This window comes from Triticum urartu, chromosome 5 (assembly GCF_003073215.2).
Source record: "Triticum urartu cultivar G1812 chromosome 5, Tu2.1, whole genome shotgun sequence".
In the NCBI taxonomy this organism is placed as follows: Eukaryota; Viridiplantae; Streptophyta; class Magnoliopsida; order Poales; family Poaceae; genus Triticum; species Triticum urartu.
The window spans coordinates 626,034,503-626,053,278 of record NC_053026.1 but is presented as its reverse complement, the minus strand read 5'-3'; the positions used below and the strand labels follow the sequence as shown (position 1 = coordinate 626,053,278).

At 46.7% G+C, this 18,776-nt stretch overlaps 3 protein-coding genes and 1 pseudogene across 3 annotated transcripts; all 4 read right to left on the bottom strand.

Annotated features, from left to right (window-relative positions):
- Positions 1 to 1,075: 1,075 nt before the first annotated feature.
- On the bottom strand, positions 1,076 to 5,973 carry LOC125511375 (scarecrow-like protein 33). Its single transcript, XM_048676729.1, has one exon. It carries the CDS (start codon positions 5,515 to 5,517, stop codon positions 3,490 to 3,492), a length of 2,028 nt encoding a protein of 675 aa, XP_048532686.1. The 5' UTR covers positions 5,518 to 5,973; the 3' UTR covers positions 1,076 to 3,489.
- A 2,262-nt stretch (positions 5,974 to 8,235) lies between these two features.
- Positions 8,236 to 10,851, bottom strand: LOC125506357 (scarecrow-like protein 34). The gene has a single exon (XM_048671187.1). It carries the CDS (start codon positions 10,472 to 10,474, stop codon positions 8,423 to 8,425), a length of 2,052 nt encoding a protein of 683 aa, XP_048527144.1. The 5' UTR covers positions 10,475 to 10,851; the 3' UTR covers positions 8,236 to 8,422.
- An 841-nt stretch (positions 10,852 to 11,692) lies between these two features.
- Positions 11,693 to 16,103, bottom strand: LOC125506356 (annotated as a pseudogene).
- A 517-nt stretch (positions 16,104 to 16,620) lies between these two features.
- Positions 16,621 to 18,766, bottom strand: LOC125506354 (scarecrow-like protein 9). Its single transcript, XM_048671186.1, has one exon. The coding sequence runs from the start codon at positions 18,493 to 18,495 to the stop codon at positions 16,924 to 16,926; it is 1,572 nt and encodes a 523-aa protein (XP_048527143.1). The 5' UTR covers positions 18,496 to 18,766; the 3' UTR covers positions 16,621 to 16,923.
- Between the last annotated feature and the right edge of the window lie 10 nt (positions 18,767 to 18,776).

Below are 18,776 nucleotides of genomic sequence, written 5' to 3'. Positions count from 1 at the left end.
GACTGAATATTGTCTGAAAACATAAAACAATGAAAATGACTGAAAATAATTGACAGCGCTGATAAGGGAACTACATACATGAATGAAAGTAATTCAATAACTGATAGGCTGAATATACACTGGAAAATAAATAGAAGAAAGTAAAGAGTCAAGGGAGGTGAGTGGTTCGTTTGACACTTACTACGCCCACGCGTGTAATAGTGGATCCTGTCAACAAAACAAAAAACAAAGAACAATAGTCCAACCTCCAAGTCACTGATGCTAACCGAATTTAGCATGGAAAGAAAAAAGTTTGTGGCAAAAAATGTTTCAGTGCTTGCTTGAAAAAATTTAAGACTGAAAAAAATGAGTGCTCCAGTAAGCTTTGTGCACCTGCAAAAACTGAATGCCGGATGTTGCTCTCTAACTGAACTGAGCTAAAGGGGACCAAAAACTGAACTTGAACAAAACTGAAATGACAACTGCTCTATCGTCTATAACTGAACTTGAACTGAACAAAATAACCACTGCTGCCCAGAATTGTAAACTAATGGAACAGAAAACTGAATTAAATTATAACTATTTGCCCATAATTAAACAAAACTGAATGCCAAAAATGATCCAGAAATGTACATAGCTGATAGACTGATAGCCAACTTGTGAATGTGTAGGAAACCTTCAAGCCCAAAGATCTGCCTTGAGCCCCGCCGACAACATGCAGCTCCTTCTTGGCCAGCGGGCTTGTTGGCGTTGGCCCCGCAAAAACATGATTTTGCAAGTTGTATCTCTGATTACACAGCATGTATCTGACCATGGTGGGATTCGACGCCACTGAGACCCCATTCAATTCATTTCCCAGCTATGTATGTGATTTGGATAATGAAGACTAAAGTACTGAAATGATATATGTATAGTCCTTGAAAACTGATAAACTGAATATTGACTGAAGAAACGACAATATTAAAGATAACACCCACTGATCCAGTATCATGTATTGTCACTGCATGTGGGCCTCAAGTTAGAATTGCTCGATGAAAAGGGCTACATACATAGAAATGTTGCTAAAGGAAAAATAGATGCAGAGAAGATAGCAACAGGGAAAATGAGGTGGGTTGCCTTTTCATTTAGAAGGGGAAAACTGAGTGGATGTAAGTACAATACAATGAATATGACTGTACAAAATAACACTGAATATGACTAAAAGAAGAACACTGAATTGAACTGAAGAAATACGGGGCTGGTGGAATCTTCCCCTATAGACTCCGAAAATTCATCGTGTACCTTTCCCCGTAAATGTGCAAGATTTGGACCACTGCCAAGCCTTCTACTACTACTACTACTACTTAGGAGATCAAATGGTATATTTCAGAGATTGGACTCTCTTACTGTGTTTTTTCAGGGCTGTTCCTGAGCCTTCGTAGTTGTCGCAATCACTTCAAGCAGTGGAAAGAACAAAAAATGTGCGAATGAGTAATGAAGAAAGAACGCTGAATAATGACTCAAGAAATAAACCTAAGAGATAATGCAAACAAAAACTGAACAAAATTCAAACTGAATAATACAAAAAGTAACTGTACATAATTGAATATAAACAAATGACTAAAGGTCTGCAAAAAAATGTCAGGACGCAGATAACCGAATTAAACGTTAAGAAAAACAAATGTTAAGAAACTAAGATGAATTAAATGTTAAGAATATCATAACAAGAAATGCCCGAAAAGAAGGGACTGAAAACTTGTAAACAAAATTGACTGAAGAAAAAAAATACTATAAACTGAGGAATCCAAGCTAAAAATGACAAGTACTGAAGACATAAATAAGAAAGTAAAGAAGTAAAACTAAATGAACTTGAGACTAAGAAGAGGACAAAACTGAATTTGACTGAAATAAAGATTACAGAGTTATGCCAATCAAAATTACTAATGTAGTAATGCTCAAATCTTTCAGGATGCCCTTGATCAGCATGTTCACAATATATACTTTTGGCTGAGTATGAACAAAAAATGTTAAATGGTTGCAAATTTGCAGGATGCCAAGAATGAGTATGTCCAACCTGGAGTCCTGGAGGGAAATAAAAAGGAAGCGCAAAGGAAGAAGGGTCGTAGTTGGGTTGGTAGCCACCGCTCGATGACCTCTGAGGCTCTGAGCCGTAGAGTCCCTAGACCTTTCTGCAGAAACAAAAAAGCACATGTTATGTAGCGGATAGATGGAATGTAAAATGGGAGATTTACTAGCAGCATAGGTAATGAACAGCCAAAGAATAAGGCCAACAGAACCATATAAACATTACTATGCTAGTGAGACGTTGCCTCAAAATGATTAAGTACTAATCAAATATAAACACCCCTTGAAACAAAAGTTCGCATAAAAAACATTCAGAGGACACTGCAGGAACATATTAAACAAGAAAGTGCAGACATCGTGTCCTGCAGCAAACCCGTTCTCTAAATAAGGAAATACAAAGGAACTGGCTGCCATTAGAATCATTCACTAAGATCTAAACACATGTAATGTGCGAGCTCCCTCCTTGCTACTGCTGAGAAAAAAAGGTAACAAACACATACTGAATGACCTGAGGATCATGAAGCCACTATTCTCCTGCATCGCCCCCTGCATTACTGCTTGTTATACTATTATCTACTCCCTCCGTTCCTAAATATAAGTCTTTGTAGAGATTCCACTATGGACTACATACGGAGCAAAATGAGTGCATCTACACTCTAAAATATGTCCATATACATCTGTATGTAGTTTGTAGTGGAATCTTCAAAAAGACTTACATTTAGGAACGGAGGGATGTATTATGGCATAACATATTTGGAGGAATTCTCCCTAACTGCTGCTGAGAAAGAAGATAACAATACATACACTAAATGCCCTCCCAGGAAAAACACACTTAACTGAATCTGCATAGAACTGATTACATCTCATGAGAAAAAAACCCTGAGTAGGTCTCATAATCCCCTTAATCAGCATAGAAAACTGACAAAAATGCCAGACACATTACCCCCCAGAATTCAATAAACACAAAAAGCACTATGAGATAAGTCTGCATAAACTGAATCTGCAACCTGACACAAAAGGCACTATGAAAACTGAACGAACAAAGCCTGAAATAAATTCAGGAAAAGCGAGCGCCAGTGGCAAGTCTAAGAATTTATCTCTGGTGGGCTGGTTTCACCACAAAGAACCTGAGCATCTCATCCATGCTCACTGTTCGCATATGACTGGCTATTAGGATGTTATTTTGTGTAGACAGATATAATGCATAGGCACTATTTGGATGTTGTCATGCAGGGATTCCACATAGTATCATGGCAACTGTACATGTTTATTAAACAGATATATGTGTGCTCACAGCAGCTTAGAACAAACAGGGGCCACTCAGACAATCTGATAATGGTTTCTGTTACTAAGTTACAGATACAAAAGAGGAGCAAACACACTTCTGGTACTACAACAGACCATCAAACACTGATGGAGGTCGTGTCTATCGGTACTTTCAGTCCATCACACTAGAGAACCAGTAGCATCAGCAGCTGCCCATGTGGAGTGGGCATAGAGCACCCGGCCTTTCCATCCTTGCAGAAGCCACCGATGATCCTCGCAGATCATGAAATGCTTGTGGTACCGATTCTTCACTTCGTCCTTGAGAATCAGAACAATATCAGGGTCCAATGGCAGCTGCCTTAGCCCCGCTCGCTGGTTCCGCGCCTGCCACTCCTTGTAGTTCTGAGGGCGCTCCACCCGGTCTGTGCCTTCACAGGCGATCATGTTTATGGCGGACCGTGCAAGTATGTCCCGCTCCACCAGAAGTCTCTTGTCGCCATCCCATGGGACGGTGGTCTCCATAACATCGAACAACGCCGTGAAGTAGTAGAGCGCATGGCGGAACCGCGTCATAAAGAACGCCGCGCTGTATGGTCCATTGACGACGGAACTGATGAACACAGACGGCCTCATCTTCCTGATAGTTTTGAGTACCATGTCCCTTGGGCTTACCATGTCAAAGGTGAGGCTCTCGTCCATCAAGGTCCTGAACTCGTATAGGCTGCTCACGACCAGGACCTCATCTGGATCGATGTGCAGGTCCTCAGCCCGGACATCCTCCGGCTTGGATGCGATGGCGTGGAACTTGAATGGCACGCCGAACTGGCTTGCGTAATTGTTGAGCCGGTGCCCTGCCTCCTCCATTAGTGCAGCCGGACAGGGCCCGGGCTGAGGGGTGTTGATGCCGGTGATCCTCACTTCTGGTGGCCCACCCTCCCTATTCGCCAGTAACCCGAGCAAGTCCGGCCACTGAAACCCGGTGCTGATGCCGTAGTGCACAATGTGCAGTTTCCTCCTCCCTGCAACGGCCTTGTAGATGGTGTTGGTGGAAAAGAGCAACCCCACCTTGATCGAACAGCTCGCGGCCGTGTGCAGATGGTAGGCCCTGATGAGCTCCACGGCTGAGGTGCGCTTCCCCATGAGCGATCTGTACAGTCGGCTCCCCGTGCCAGCCAGCCGTGCCTCCAGCCCCTGGGTGAAGTAGTGCGCCAGCCGCTGCCTAGCGTCCCCCGTCGGCGACGAGTGACACTTGATCCGCTCCAGCAGCTTGCCCGCGCCACGCACGTCGTTGCTGACCACTGCTTCTGCACAGCGGGTCAGCAGAGTCTCTAGGTCAGTCACCACTGTATGCCTCGCCCCGCGCCTCCCACGCCTGGAGATGCTCTGCCGTGCTGCCTTGTCCTCCTTGTCTTCCCAGGTGACACGTACTACCTCCTGCATCTCGCTCGGGCATGCTTCGTAGCCGTTGAGGATGAGCCGGTCCAACATCTCCAGCGCGGTGGCTTCCTCCTCCTCCAAGGTAGTAGTACTATGCAGCAGCAGCACTATTTGCTTGCTGCTCCTGCCCAAGCCCGCCTCCGCCTCACCATCCATGCCAGACCTCTTCTTACGCCCCCTACCATCCACCATCACATCGTCTGTGGGCAAGAACATGTTGGCCTCCTCCATGCCTTTGAAGAATTCCATGCTCGACAGCATGTTCATGCTGGTGCTGCTCTCGCTGGGAAACACCATACTATTGGGCTCCACCGTGCCTGTGCCGTTCAAGAAGACTGGATCCTGTACCTGGCACCCGGAGACCATGAAGTCCGTGTTGTTTCCTTGGCTGGGCATCAATATGGAGGTGGAGGAGGCAAAGGACTCCTGGGCGGCGGATGATGAGGTGTCGGCGAGGATCTCGGCAAAGGGCTGCTCCGCCTGCAGGAGCTTCGGGTGGTCAGGGTACTGGTAGAAGAACTTGTCGACGATGTCCTCCTCCGTGAGCATGCGCGAAATGTATTCCAGGGCCAGGTCATTCTGTGAGTCACCATGGGTCGTTGGAGGAAGGTCGAGGAAGAGGGAGGGGGACAGTGGTGCAGGCTCGGCGAGGCCCAACAACTCCTCCGGTGTGGCAGCCATAGTGGAGTGTATGCTGTTCCTGATGGTGCAGTGACAATATCTTGGATTTGAAGTGGGTATATCATTTCCTACGCCATCCATCCATTCCATGTGAAGACAGCAACTACATCGTACAGTATGTTGCTGTCTATTGGAACCATCGTAGCTTCACATTTCACATGGTTAGTTTAACCATCCGCCGGCCGGCCGGCTTCTGCACATATGGGCAAAGAGAGGCCTTTGAGAAAGACCATGTCCATCTTGTTGTCACAGCCAGCCTTCTGTCCTTGATCAGAAGAGGTCAACTTTCTTGTAGACATCTATTTATGTTTTAAAATGTCAGGCTGTTGTGAGTTCGCGTGTAGTAGCAGTAGCACTGGCAGGTAAGATCATTAAAAGATCTCTAGTATTATCCTGAAAATTGATTAGTTCACATGTAGTAGCAAGTTTTTCTAGATGCATTTAACCTGTAACCATGTTCAGTTATGCTTCTTTCCTGCTCCACGCTTGGACACCTGCAAGTAGGTAAATGGATTTGTAAGATGAAAACGCAGAGAAAGAAATTACAAATTCAAGATATTTCAGTTATCCTTTTTCTTTGAACAATGCAGGCAACCGGAGAGACATTTAGCATGTGGCAGTGGCACCCTGTGGCGTTATTCATATTCGTGTCTAAGAGCAAAATTTAAGATGTTTGAAGGAAACAGGAGGGGATGCCCCAGCTGTATCTTATACTAATGTCCATAACATTAATAACCTCTCCTACGCAGAAAATGTATCAGAAGGACAATATATCGGGACGACACTTCTTTATAAAAGGGACATCATGTGCTCTGTCAAAAGTAAGCAATGAAATAATCAGAAGTTCTCGGACCTTCATCTTCCTTACCAGGGTCACACAAATCCATCAGGCCATAACAGAGAGTTCAGATGGTTCCTGTGAACATACAAAGCTCAACTTCAAACTCTGGAGACTGAACATCCAAAACTCTGCATCAAACAATAAAACGGGTATGCAACTATGACTAAAAGAAGAGCATTGAATTGAACTGAGGAAATATGAATGAGTAAAAATAATGAGAAATGAAGAAAGAACGCTGAATAATGACTGAAAAAATAAACCTAAGAGATAATACAAACAAAAACTGAACAATACAAAAAGTAACTGAACATAACTGAATATAAACTAATGACTAAAGGCCTACAAAAAATGTCAGGACTGAGATACCTAAATCAAAAATTAAGAAAAACAAATGTTAAGAGACTAAGAAACTAAGATGAATTAAATGTTAAGAAAATCAGAACAACAAATGACTGAAAAGAAGGGTCTGAAAACTTATAAACTGAACTGACTGAACAATACTATAAGCTGAGGAATGCAAACTAAAAATGACAAGTACTGAAGACATACATAAGAAAAACTGAAGGACTAAAACTAAATAGACTTGAGACTAAGAAGAGGACTGAGAGGAACACTGAATTTGACTGAAATAAAGATTACTGAGTTACGCCAATCAAATTACTCATGTCGTAATGCTCAAATCTTTCAGGATGCCGTTGATCAACATGTTCAGAATATAATACTTCAAGTTGAACATGAACTAAAAATGTTAAATGGTTGCAAATTTGCAGGATGCAGAGAATGAGTATGTCTAACCTGGAGACCTGGAGGAAAAAAAAAGGAAGTGCGAAGGAAGAAAAGGATAGATGCAAAAAAAGGGCTGGCACTACTTCGTCACTTGATGCTGTGCTATCCTCAAAGCTGCCGCTATTGGACGGATCAACATCAGGGTCGTAGTTGGGTTGGTAGCCACCGCTCGATGACCCCTGGGCCATAGAGTGCCCAGATCTTCTGCAGAAACAAAAAGCACATGTTATGTAGCAGATGGATGTAATGTAAAATGGAGGATTTCCTTGCAGCAGAGGTAGTGTACAGTCAAAAAATAAGGCCAACAGAACCATATAAACATTACTATGCTAGTGAGACGTTGCCTCAAAACGATTAATTACTGATCAAATAGTAACACCCCTTGAAACAAAAGTTCACATAAAAAACATTCAGAGGATGCTGCAGAAACATATCAAACAAAAAAGTGCAGACATCTTCGTTTCCTGCAGCAAACCAATTCTCTGAAAATATAAATACATAGTAACTGGCTGCCATTAGAAGCATTCACTAAGATCTTGAAACACATATAATGTGCGAGTTCCCTCCTTGCTACTTTTGAGAAAAAAAGGTAACAGACACATATACTGAATGACCTGAGGATCATGAAGCCACTGTTCTCCTGCATTGCCACCTGCGTTACTGCTTGTTATATAATTATGCCATAACAATATTGGAGGAATTCTCCTGACTGCTGCTGAGAAAGAGGATAACAATACATAATCTGAATGTGCTCCGAGGAAAAACACACTAAACTGAACCTGCATAGAACTGACTAAATCTCATGAGAAAATAAACCTGAGCAGGTCTCATAATCCCCTGAATCAGCATAGAAAACTGACTAAATTGTCAGACACATTACCACCCTGAATTCAATACATAAAAAAAAGCACTATGAGCTAAGTCTGCATACTGAATCTGCAACCTGACACAAAAGGCGCTATGAAAACTGAACGAACAAAGCCTGAAATAAATCCAGGAAAAGCGGTGCCAAGTCTAGGACTTTATCTCTGGTGGGCTGGTTTCACCACAAAGAACCTAACCATCTGATCTATGCTCAGTTCGAATATGACTTGCTATTAGGATGTTGTTTTGCATAGACAGATATGATGCATACGCGCTATTAGGATGTTATCATGCAGGGATTCCAGTGTCATGGCAATTTTACATGTTTATTAAATAGATATATGCGTGCTCACAGCAGCTTTGAACAAACAGGGGCCACTCAGACAATCTGATAATGGTTTCTGTTACTAAGTTACAGATACAAAAGAGGAGCAAACACACATCTGGTACTACAACGGACCATCAAACACTGATGAAAGTTGCGTCTATCGGTACTTCAGTCCATCACACTAGAGAACCAGTAGCATCACCAGCTGCCCATGTGGAGTGGGCATATTGCACCCGGCCTTTCCATCCTTGCAGAAGCCACCGGTGATCCTCGCTGATCATGAAATGCTTGTGGTGCCAGTTCTTCACTTCGTCCTTGAGCATCAGAACGATATCAGGGTCCAATGGCAGCTGCCTTAGCCCCGCTCGCTGGTTCCGCGCCTGCCACTCCTTGTAGTTCTGAGGGCGCTCCACCCGGTCTGCGCCTTCACAGGCGATCATGTTTATGGCGGACCGTGCAAGTATGTCCCGCTCTACCAGAAGTCTCTTGTCGCTGTCCCGTGGAACGGTGGTCTCCATCACATCGAACAACGCCGTGAAGTGGTAGAGCGCGTGGCGGAACCGCGTCATAAAGAACGCCGCGCTGTATGGTCCATTGACCACGGAACTGATGAACACAGACGGCCTCATCTTCCTGATAGTGTTGAGTACCATGTCCCTTGGGCTTACCATGTCAAAGGTGAGGCTCTCGTCCATCAAGGTCCTGAACTCATATAGGCTGCTCACGACCAGGACCTCATCTGGATCGATGTGCAGGTCCTCAGCCTGGACATCCTCCAGCTTGGATGCGATGGCGCGGAACTTGAATGGCACGCCTAACTGGCTTGCGCAATTGCTGAGCCGGTCCCCTGCCTGCTCCATTAGTGCAGCCGGACAGGGCCCGGGCTGAGGGGTGTTGATGCCGGTGATCGTCACTTCTGGTGGCCCACCCTCCCTATTCGCCAGTAACCGGAGCAAGTCCGGCCACTGAAACCCGGTGCTGATGCCGTAGTGCACAATGTGCAGTTTCCTCCTCCCTGCAACGGCCTTGTAGATGGTGTTGGTGGAAAAGAGCAACCCCACCTTGATCGAACAGCTCGCGGCCGTGTGCAGATAGTAGGCCCTGATGAGCTCCACGGCTGAGGTGCGCTTCCCCATGAGCGATCGGTACAGTCGGCTCCCCGTGCCAGCCAGCCGTGCCTCCAGCCCCTGGGCAAAGTAGTGCGCCAGCCGCTGCCTAGCGTCCCCTCTCGGCGATGAGTGACACTTGATCCGCTCCAGCAGCTTGCTCGCGCCGCACACGTCGCTGCTGGCCACTGCTTCTGCACAGCGGGTCAGCAGAGTTTCTAGGTCAGTCACCACCGTATGCCTCGCCGCGCACCTCCCACGCCTGGAGATGCTCTGCCGTGCTGCCTTGTCCTCCTTGTCCTCCCAGGTGACACGTACTACCTCCTGCATCTCGCTCGGGGACGCTTCGTAGCCGTTGAGGATGAGCCGGTCCAACATCTCCAGCGCGGTGGCTTCCTCCTCTTCCTCCTCCTCCTCCTCCAAGGCACTATGCAGCACCACAACTATTTGCTTGCTGCTCCTGCCCAAGCCCGCCTCCATCTCACCATCCATGTCAGATCTCTTCTTACGCCCCCTACCATCCATCATCACATCATCTGCGGGCAAGAACCTGTTGGCGTCCTCCATGCCATTGAAGAATGCCATACTCATACTCGATAGCATGTTCATGTTGGTGCTGCTCTCGCTGGGAAACACCATACTATTGGGCTCCACTGTGCCTGTGCAGTTCAATAAGGCAGGATCCTGTACCTGGCACCCGGAAACCATGACGTCTGTGTTGTTTCCTTGGCTGGGCATCAATATGGAGGTGGAGGAGGCAAAGGACTCCTGGTCAGCGGTGGGTGAGGTGTTGGCGAGGATCTCGGCGAAGGACTGCTCGGCCTGCAGGAGCTTCGGGTGGTCAGGGTACTGGTAGAAGAACTTATCGACGATGTCCTCCTCTGTGAGCACGCGCGAAATGTATTCCAGGGCCAGGTCATTCTGTGAGTCACCATGGGTCATCGGAGGAAGGTCGAGGAAGAGGGAGGGGGACAATGGTGCAGGCTCGGCGAGGCCCAACAACTCCTCCGGTGTGGCAGCCATAGTGGAGTGTATGCTGTTCCTGATGGTGCAGTGACAATATCTTGGATTTGGATTGGATATATCATTTCCTACTCCATCCATTCCATGTGAAGCCAACATGTACAACGTACAGTACGTTGCTGTCTATTGTAACCATCGTAGCTTCACATTTCACATGGTTAGTTTAACCATCCGTCGGCCTACCGGCTTCTACACATATAGGCAAAGAGATGCTTTTGAGAAAGGCCATATCCATCTTGTTGTCGCAGCCGGCCTTCTGTCCTTGTCTGATCAGAAGCAGGCAACTTTCTTGTAGACATCAATTTATGTTTTAAAATGTCAGGCTGTTGTGAGTTCACGTGTAGTAGCACTAGCAGGTAAAATCATTAAAAGATCTCTAGTATTATCCTGAAAATCGATTAGTTCACATGTAGTAGCAAGTTTTTCTAGATGCATTAACCTGTAACCATGTTCAGTTATGCTTCTTTCCTGCTCCAGCTTGGACACCTGCAAGTAGGCAAATGGATTTGTAAGATGAGAACGCAGAGAAAGAAATTACAAGTTACAAATAAGCAATGAATAATCAGAAGTTCTCAGGCCTTCATCTTCCTTACCAGCGTCCCACAAATCCATCAGGCCATGACAGAGAGTTCAAATGGTTCCTGTGAACATACAAAGCTCAACTTCAAACTCCGGAGACTGAACATCCAAAACTCTGCATCAAACAATAAAACGAGTATGCAGGTATGACTAAAAGAAGAGCATTGAATTGAACTGAGGAAATATAAATGAGTAAAAATAATGAGAAATGAAGAAAGAACGCTGAATAATGACTAAAAAAATAAACCTAAGAGATAATACAAACAAAAACTGAACAAAATTTAAACTGAATAATACAAAAAGTAACTGAACATAACTGAATACTCCCTCCATCCCAAAATTCTTGTCTTAGATTCATCTAGATACAGATGTATCTAATACTAAAACGTGACTTGATACATCCGTATTTAGACAAATCTAAGACAAGAACTTTGGGACGGAGGGAGTATAAACTAATGACTAAAGGCCTGCAAAAAATGTCAGGACTGAGATACCTAAATCAAACGTTAAGAAAAACAAATGTTAAGAGACTAAGAAACTAAAGATGAATTAAATGTTAAGAAAATCAGAACGACAAATGACTGAAAAGAAGGGTCTGAAAACTTATAAACTGAACTGACTGAACAATACTATAAGCTGAGGAATGCAAACTAAAAATGACAAGTACTGAAGACATACATAAGAAAAACTGAAGGACTAAAACTAAATGGACTTGAGACTAAGAAACTAAGATGAATTAAATGTTAAGAAAATCAGAACAACAAATGACTGAAAAGAAGGGTCTGAAAACTTATAAACTGAACTGACTGAACAATACTATAAGCTGAGGAATGCAAACTAAAAATGACAAGTACTGAAGACATACATAAAAAAACTGAAGGACTAATACTAAATGGACTTGAGACTAAGAAGAGGACTGAGAGGAACACTGAATTTGACAGAAATAAATATTACTGAGTTATGCCAATCAAATTACTCATGTCGTAATGCTCAAATCTTTCAGGATGCCGTTGATCAACATGTTCAGAATATAATACTTCTAGCTGAACATGAACTAAAAATGTTAAATGGTTGCAAATTTGCAGGATGCCGAGAATGAGTATGTCTAACCTGGAGACCTGGAGGAAAAAAAAGGAAGTGCGAAGGAAGAAAAGGATAGATGCAAAAAAAGGGTTGGCACTACTTCGTCACTTGATGCTGTGCTATCCTCAAAGCTGTCGCTATTGGACGGACCGACATCAGGGTCGTAGTTTGGTGGCTACATCAGGGTCGTAGTTGGGTTGGTAGCCACCGCTCGATGATCCCTGAGCCGTAGAGTCCCCAGATCTTCTGCAGAAACAAAAATCACATGTTATGTAGCAGATGGATGGAATGTAAAATGGAGAATTTCCTAGCAGCAGAGGTAATGAACAGCCAAAAAATAAGGCCAACAGAACCATATAAACACCCGTTGAAACGATTAAGTACCAATCAAATAGTAACACCCCTTGAAAGAAAAGTTCACATAAAAAACATTCAGAGGACACTGCAGAAACATATCAAACAAAACAGTGCAGACATCTTCGTGTCCTGCAGCAAACCCATTCTCTAAAAAAAAGAATACAAAGTAATTGGCTGCCATTAGAAGCATTCACTAAGATCTTGAAGCACATATAATGTGCGAGCTCCCTCCTTGCTACTGCTGAGAAAAAAAGGTAACAAACACATATATTGAATGACCTGAGGATCGTGAAGCCACTATCCCCCTGCATCGCCCCCCTGCGTTACTGCTTGTTATACTATTATATGGCATAACATATTGGAGGAATTCTCCCTGACTGCTGCTGAGAAAAAAGATAACAATACATACACTGAATGTCCTCCCAGGAAAAACACACTAAACTGAATCTGCCTAGAACTGACTACATCTCATGAGAAAATAAACCTGAGTAGGTCTCATAATCCCCTGAATTAGCATAGAAAACAGACTAAAATGCCAGACACATTACCCCCACAGAATTCAATAAACCAAAAAAAAAGCACCATGAGCTAAGTCTGCATAAACTGAATCTGCAACCTGACACAAAAAGCACTATGAAAACTGAACCCCTACACAAGACCTGACTAGCTCTCGATAAAAAAATAACTGAAAAATCAGTGCCCATTCACCTTTGTCCTGGATTCAAAAACGCAGCGGCACTATCTAATCACTTGTCACAAACTGAACCACGAAACAGTATCTTCGTGCAGTGACAAAAGGCACTGAATCCCCCTGATATGCCTGGTTCCCCATTGAAATTAGTGATGAACCCCTGATATACCCGGTGACACAATGTCTGGACGCAAATAATGTATCGAAACACAACAGAGGTGCTGAGTTTCTCAAAGACATTTGCCTGGCAGAGAGGCGAATAAGTGACAAGGGGGGCAGCGGGAGAGCCAAGAGAGATGTCTGCAACAATGCGGCATGGGTCGATTCTACGCTGAGCAGAGACTGAGAGAAATGGTGGCGGCTGCACCAGGAGAAGCTCGCCGTACCTGTCTCTTGGCCGGCGATGACCTGGGTTCCGCCCCCGCAGACCACCAAACGCTTGTTCGCACATGACCGGCTATTAGGATGTTGTTTTGCGTAGACAGATATGATGCATAGGCGCTATTAGGATGTTGTCATGCAGGGATTCTACATAGTGTCATGGCAATTTTACATGTTTATTCAACAGAGATATGTGTGCTCACAGCAGCTATGAACAAACAGGGGCCACTCAGACAATCTGATAATGGTTTCTGTCACTAAGTTACAGATACAAAAGAGGAGCAAACACACATCTGGTACTGCAATAGACCATCAAACACTGATGAAAGTTGCGTCTATCGGTACTTTCAGTCCATCACACTAGAGAGCCAGTAGCATCAGCAGCTGCCCATGTGGAGTGGGCATAGAGCACCCGACCTTTCCATCCTTGCAGAAGCCACCGGTGATCCTCGCTGATCATGAAATGCTTGTGGTACCTATTCTTCACTTCGTCCCTGAGCATCAGAACATATCAGGGTCCAATGGCAGCTGCCTTAGCCCCGCTCGCTGGTTCCGCGCCTGCCACTCCTTGTAGTTCTGAGGGCGCTCCACCCGGTCTGTGCCTTCACAGGCGATCATGTTTATGGCGGACCGTGCAAGTATGTCCCGCTCCACCAGAAGTCTCTTGTCGCCATCCCATGGGACGGTGGTCTCCATAACATCGAACAACGCCGTGAAGTAGTAGAGCGCATGGCGGAACCGCGTCATAAAGAACGCCGCGCTGTATGGTCCATTGACGACGGAACTGATGAACACAGACGGCCTCATCTTCCTGATAGTTTTGAGTACCATGTCCCTTGGGCTTACCATGTCAAAGGTGAGGCTCTCGTCCATCAAGGTCCTGAACTCGTATAGGCTGCTCACGACCAGGACCTCATCTGGATCGATGTGCAGGTCCTCAGCCCGGACATCCTCCGGCTTGGATGCGATGGCGTGGAACTTGAATGGCACGCCGAACTGGCTTGCGTAATTGTTGAGCCGGTGCCCTGCCTCCTCCATTAGTGCAGCCGGACAGGGCCCGGGCTGAGGGGTGTTGATGCCGGTGATCCTCACTTCTGGTGGCCCACCCTCCCTATTCGCCAGTAACCCGAGCAAGTCCGGCCACTGAAACCCGGTGCTGATGCCGTAGTGCACAATGTGCAGTTTCCTCCTCCCTGCAACGGCCTTGTAGATGGTGTTGGTGGAAAAGAGCAACCCCACCTTGATCGAACAGCTCGCGGCCGTGTGCAGATGGTAGGCCCTGATGAGCTCCACGGCTGAGGTGCGCTTCCCCATGAGCGATCTGTACAGTCGGCTCCCCGTGCCAGCCAGCCGTGCCTCCAGCCCCCGGGTGAAGTAGTGCGCCAGCCGCTGCCTAGCGTCCCCCGTCGGCGACGAGTGACACTTGATCCGCTCCAGCAGCTTGCCCGCGCCACGCACGTCGTTGCTGACCACTGCTTCTGCACAGCGGGTCAGCAGAGTCTCTAGGTCAGTCACCACTGTATGCCTCGCCCCGCGCCTCCCACGCCTGGAGATGCTCTGCCGTGCTGCCTTGTCCTCCTTGTCTTCCCAGGTGACACGTACTACCTCCTGCATCTCGCTCGGGCATGCTTCGTAGCCGTTGAGGATGAGCCGGTCCAACATCTCCAGCGCGGTGGCTTCCTCCTCCTCCAAGGTAGTAGTACTATGCAGCAGCAGCACTATTTGCTTGCTGCTCCTGCCCAAGCCCGCCTCCGCCTCACCATCCATGCCAGACCTCTTCTTACGCCCCCTACCATCCACCATCACATCGTCTGTGGGCAAGAACATGTTGGCCTCCTCCATGCCTTTGAAGAATTCCATGCTCGACAGCATGTTCATGCTGGTGCTGCTCTCGCTGGGAAACACCATACTATTGGGCTCCACCGTGCCTGTGCCGTTCAAGAAGACTGGATCCTGTACCTGGCACCCGGAGACCATGAAGTCCGTGTTGTTTCCTTGGCTGGGCATCAATATGGAGGTGGAGGAGGCAAAGGACTCCTGGGCGGCGGATGATGAGGTGTCGGCGAGGATCTCGGCAAAGGGCTGCTCCGCCTGCAGGAGCTTCGGGTGGTCAGGGTACTGGTAGAAGAACTTGTCGACGATGTCCTCCTCCGTGAGCATGCGCGAAATGTATTCCAGGGCCAGGTCATTCTGTGAGTCACCATGGGTCGTTGGAGGAAGGTCGAGGAAGAGGGAGGGGGACAGTGGTGCAGGCTCGGCGAGGCCCAACAACTCCTCCGGTGTGGCAGCCATAGTGGAGTGTATGCTGTTCCTGATGGTGCAGTGACAATATCTTGGATTTGAAGTGGGTATATCATTTCCTACGCCATCCATCCATTCCATGTGAAGACAGCAACTACATCGTACAGTATGTTGCTGTCTATTGGAACCATCGTAGCTTCACATTTCACATGGTTAGTTTAACCATCCGCCGGCCGGCCGGCTTCTGCACATATGGGCAAAGAGAGGCCTTTGAGAAAGACCATGTCCATCTTGTTGTCACAGCCAGCCTTCTGTCCTTGATCAGAAGAGGTCAACTTTCTTGTAGACATCTATTTATGTTTTAAAATGTCAGGCTGTTGTGAGTTCGCGTGTAGTAGCAGTAGCACTGGCAGGGAAGATCATTAAAAGATCTCTAGTATTATCCTGAAAATTGATTAGTTCACATGTAGTAGCAAGTTTTTCTAGATGCATTTAACCTGTAACCATGTTCAGTTATGCTTCTTTCCTGCTCCACGCTTGGACACCTGCAAGTAGGTAAATGGATTTGTAAGATGAAAACGCAGAGAAAGAAATTACAAATTCAAGATATTTCAGTTATCCTTTTTCTTTGAACAATGCAGGCAACCGGAGAGACATTTAGCATGTGGCAGTGGCACCCTGTGGCGTTATTCATATTCGTGTCTAAGAGCAAAATTTAAGATGTTTGAAGGAAACAGGAGGGGATGCCCCAGCTGTATCTTATACTAATGTCCATAACATTAATAACCTCTCCTACGCAGAAAATGTATCAGAAGGACAATATATCGGGACGACACTTCTTTATAAAAGGGACATCATGTGCTCTGTCAAAAGTAAGCAATGAAATAATCAGAAGTTCTCGGACCTTCATCTTCCTTACCAGGGTCACACAAATCCATCAGGCCATGACAGAGAGTTCAGATGGTTCCTGTGAACATCCAAAACTCTGCATCAAACAATAAAACGAGTATGCAACTAGTTCAAACAACACACAACTCTCTATATATTTATCTTACACAGTTGAGTACAAGAAAAGAGCTACGAAAATGATTCAAGCTGTCAGATAAGTATTGGATGTGTCAAATGCATCTTTCAGGTTGAGAGCATAAACCACACCACAAACAGTATAGTACTAATATCATATCTGCTTATGTTCAACTGTAGGAAAATACTACAGTTAACAGTGGGAGCTACCACCGTCTGCCTCCCATGTTGAGTGAGCCAAGAGGATGCGACCCTTCCACCCCTGCAGCAGCCATTGGTGATCCTCGTTGATGACAAAGTCCTTGTGGTATTCATTCTTTACCATGTCCCTAGCCATCTTAACAGTTTCACTGTCCAGTGGCAGCTGCCTCAGGCCTGCCCGTTGGTTTCTGACTTGCCAATGCTTATAGGTCTCACCACGCTCCACCCGGTCCTTTCCCTCGTATGCGATGGCATTCAGGACAACCCACCCAAAGACGGCGCGCTCCAGCGCCAGTCGCAGTTTGCTCTCCCGTGGCATGGTTGCATCAAGCATGTCAAACAGTGCAGAGTAAAAGAAGAGGGCCCCTCGGAACCGTGACAAGAAGAAGGTGCCATGGGAGCCATTCACGGTGCTTTGGACAAACACGTCCGGTTTCATCTTGCTGATGTTGCTGAGGACAACATCGCGGGGGTTCGGGCTGCCCATGACGACACACTCATCCATTAAGGTCCTGAAGTTGTACAGGTCATTCACAGCAAGCACCTCATCCGGTTCCAGGTCCAGGTCCTCGATGCAAACGGTCTGCCACTCTGCCAAGATGGCACGGTATTTGAATGGCACATCAAGCTCTCGGGCAATATCAGTCAGCCGATTACCGATCTCCTCCATATGTTTTCCTGGGTGGAGTCCGGGCTGCGGGAGGTCGATGTGGGTGATCCTGACTTCTGGCGAGCCACCATCCCTTGCTGCCAGCCAGCGCAGAAGTTCTGGCCACTGGAATCCATAAGAAAAGCCATAATCAACGATGTGCAACCTGCTCCTCCCCACTGCCGCATTGAAGATGGCCCTGTTGGCGAACAAGAAGGATACATTCCTGAAGCAGCACGTTGAAATGAATACTTGGTAAGCCTCTGAGTGCGCCATGGCAGAGGTAGCCTTCGCGGTAAGCATCCCATACACCTGGCTGCCTGTGCCGGTGAGCCATGACTCCAGACCCTCAGCGAACCAGTAGGCAAGCCGCTGTGTGCCGTCACCAATGGGTGAGGCGTACTGCTGGATCTCCATGAGCAACTCACCTGCCCTCCGGCGGTCATCCACCACCGCCTTGGCACAGTGGATCAGCAGCGTGTGCAGGTCAATCACCCGCGCCTTGCTCTTTCTCCCCTTCTTGTTACTGTTCCCAGACTCATTGTCCATGGAACTGCACATTTGATCGAAGTCGAACACCTCGCAGGCACGAGCTTCGACTAATCTGTTCGTCCTACTGACATCAGCCTCCACCTCGTCGCTCGAGTCCTTGTGGCCGATGCCACTTTTCTCTTTCGGTTGGTCCTGCTCACCGGTGGCCGTCAGCTCACAGTTTGTGGGCAACAACTTCTTCGCCTCTTCCATGCCCTTGAGGAAAGCAGTGCTAAAGATGTGAGTGTTGTACTCTCCATTGGCGAGCAACAGCAAGCTGCGGACCTCATCAACACCCTTGAACTTGAAGATGGCCGAGCTGGGAGAGTGCACGTCACTGGCCAAGGCGCTGCCTTTGTCCGCCATTAAGGTGGAGGCATGCATGCTGGAAAGAGGATTTGGGCAAAGGGCTGCTGGGCTTTGAGGAGCGCAGGGTTATCTTCATCAACGTCATCCTCCTCCTCCATGAGGATTTGTGTGATATATGGGAGTGACAGTTGATCCTGCACGGCAAAGCGGTTGCTGTCATCGTGAGCCATCAAGGGAAGGTCTGGGAACACCGGGGAGACGGGAGTGGCAGCCATGGTGATGGCAATGGAAATGGTAATGGCAAAGCTCTTCCTGGAATGAATGGAAGGGAATCATGGCAGGTGTAATGTTTCTCT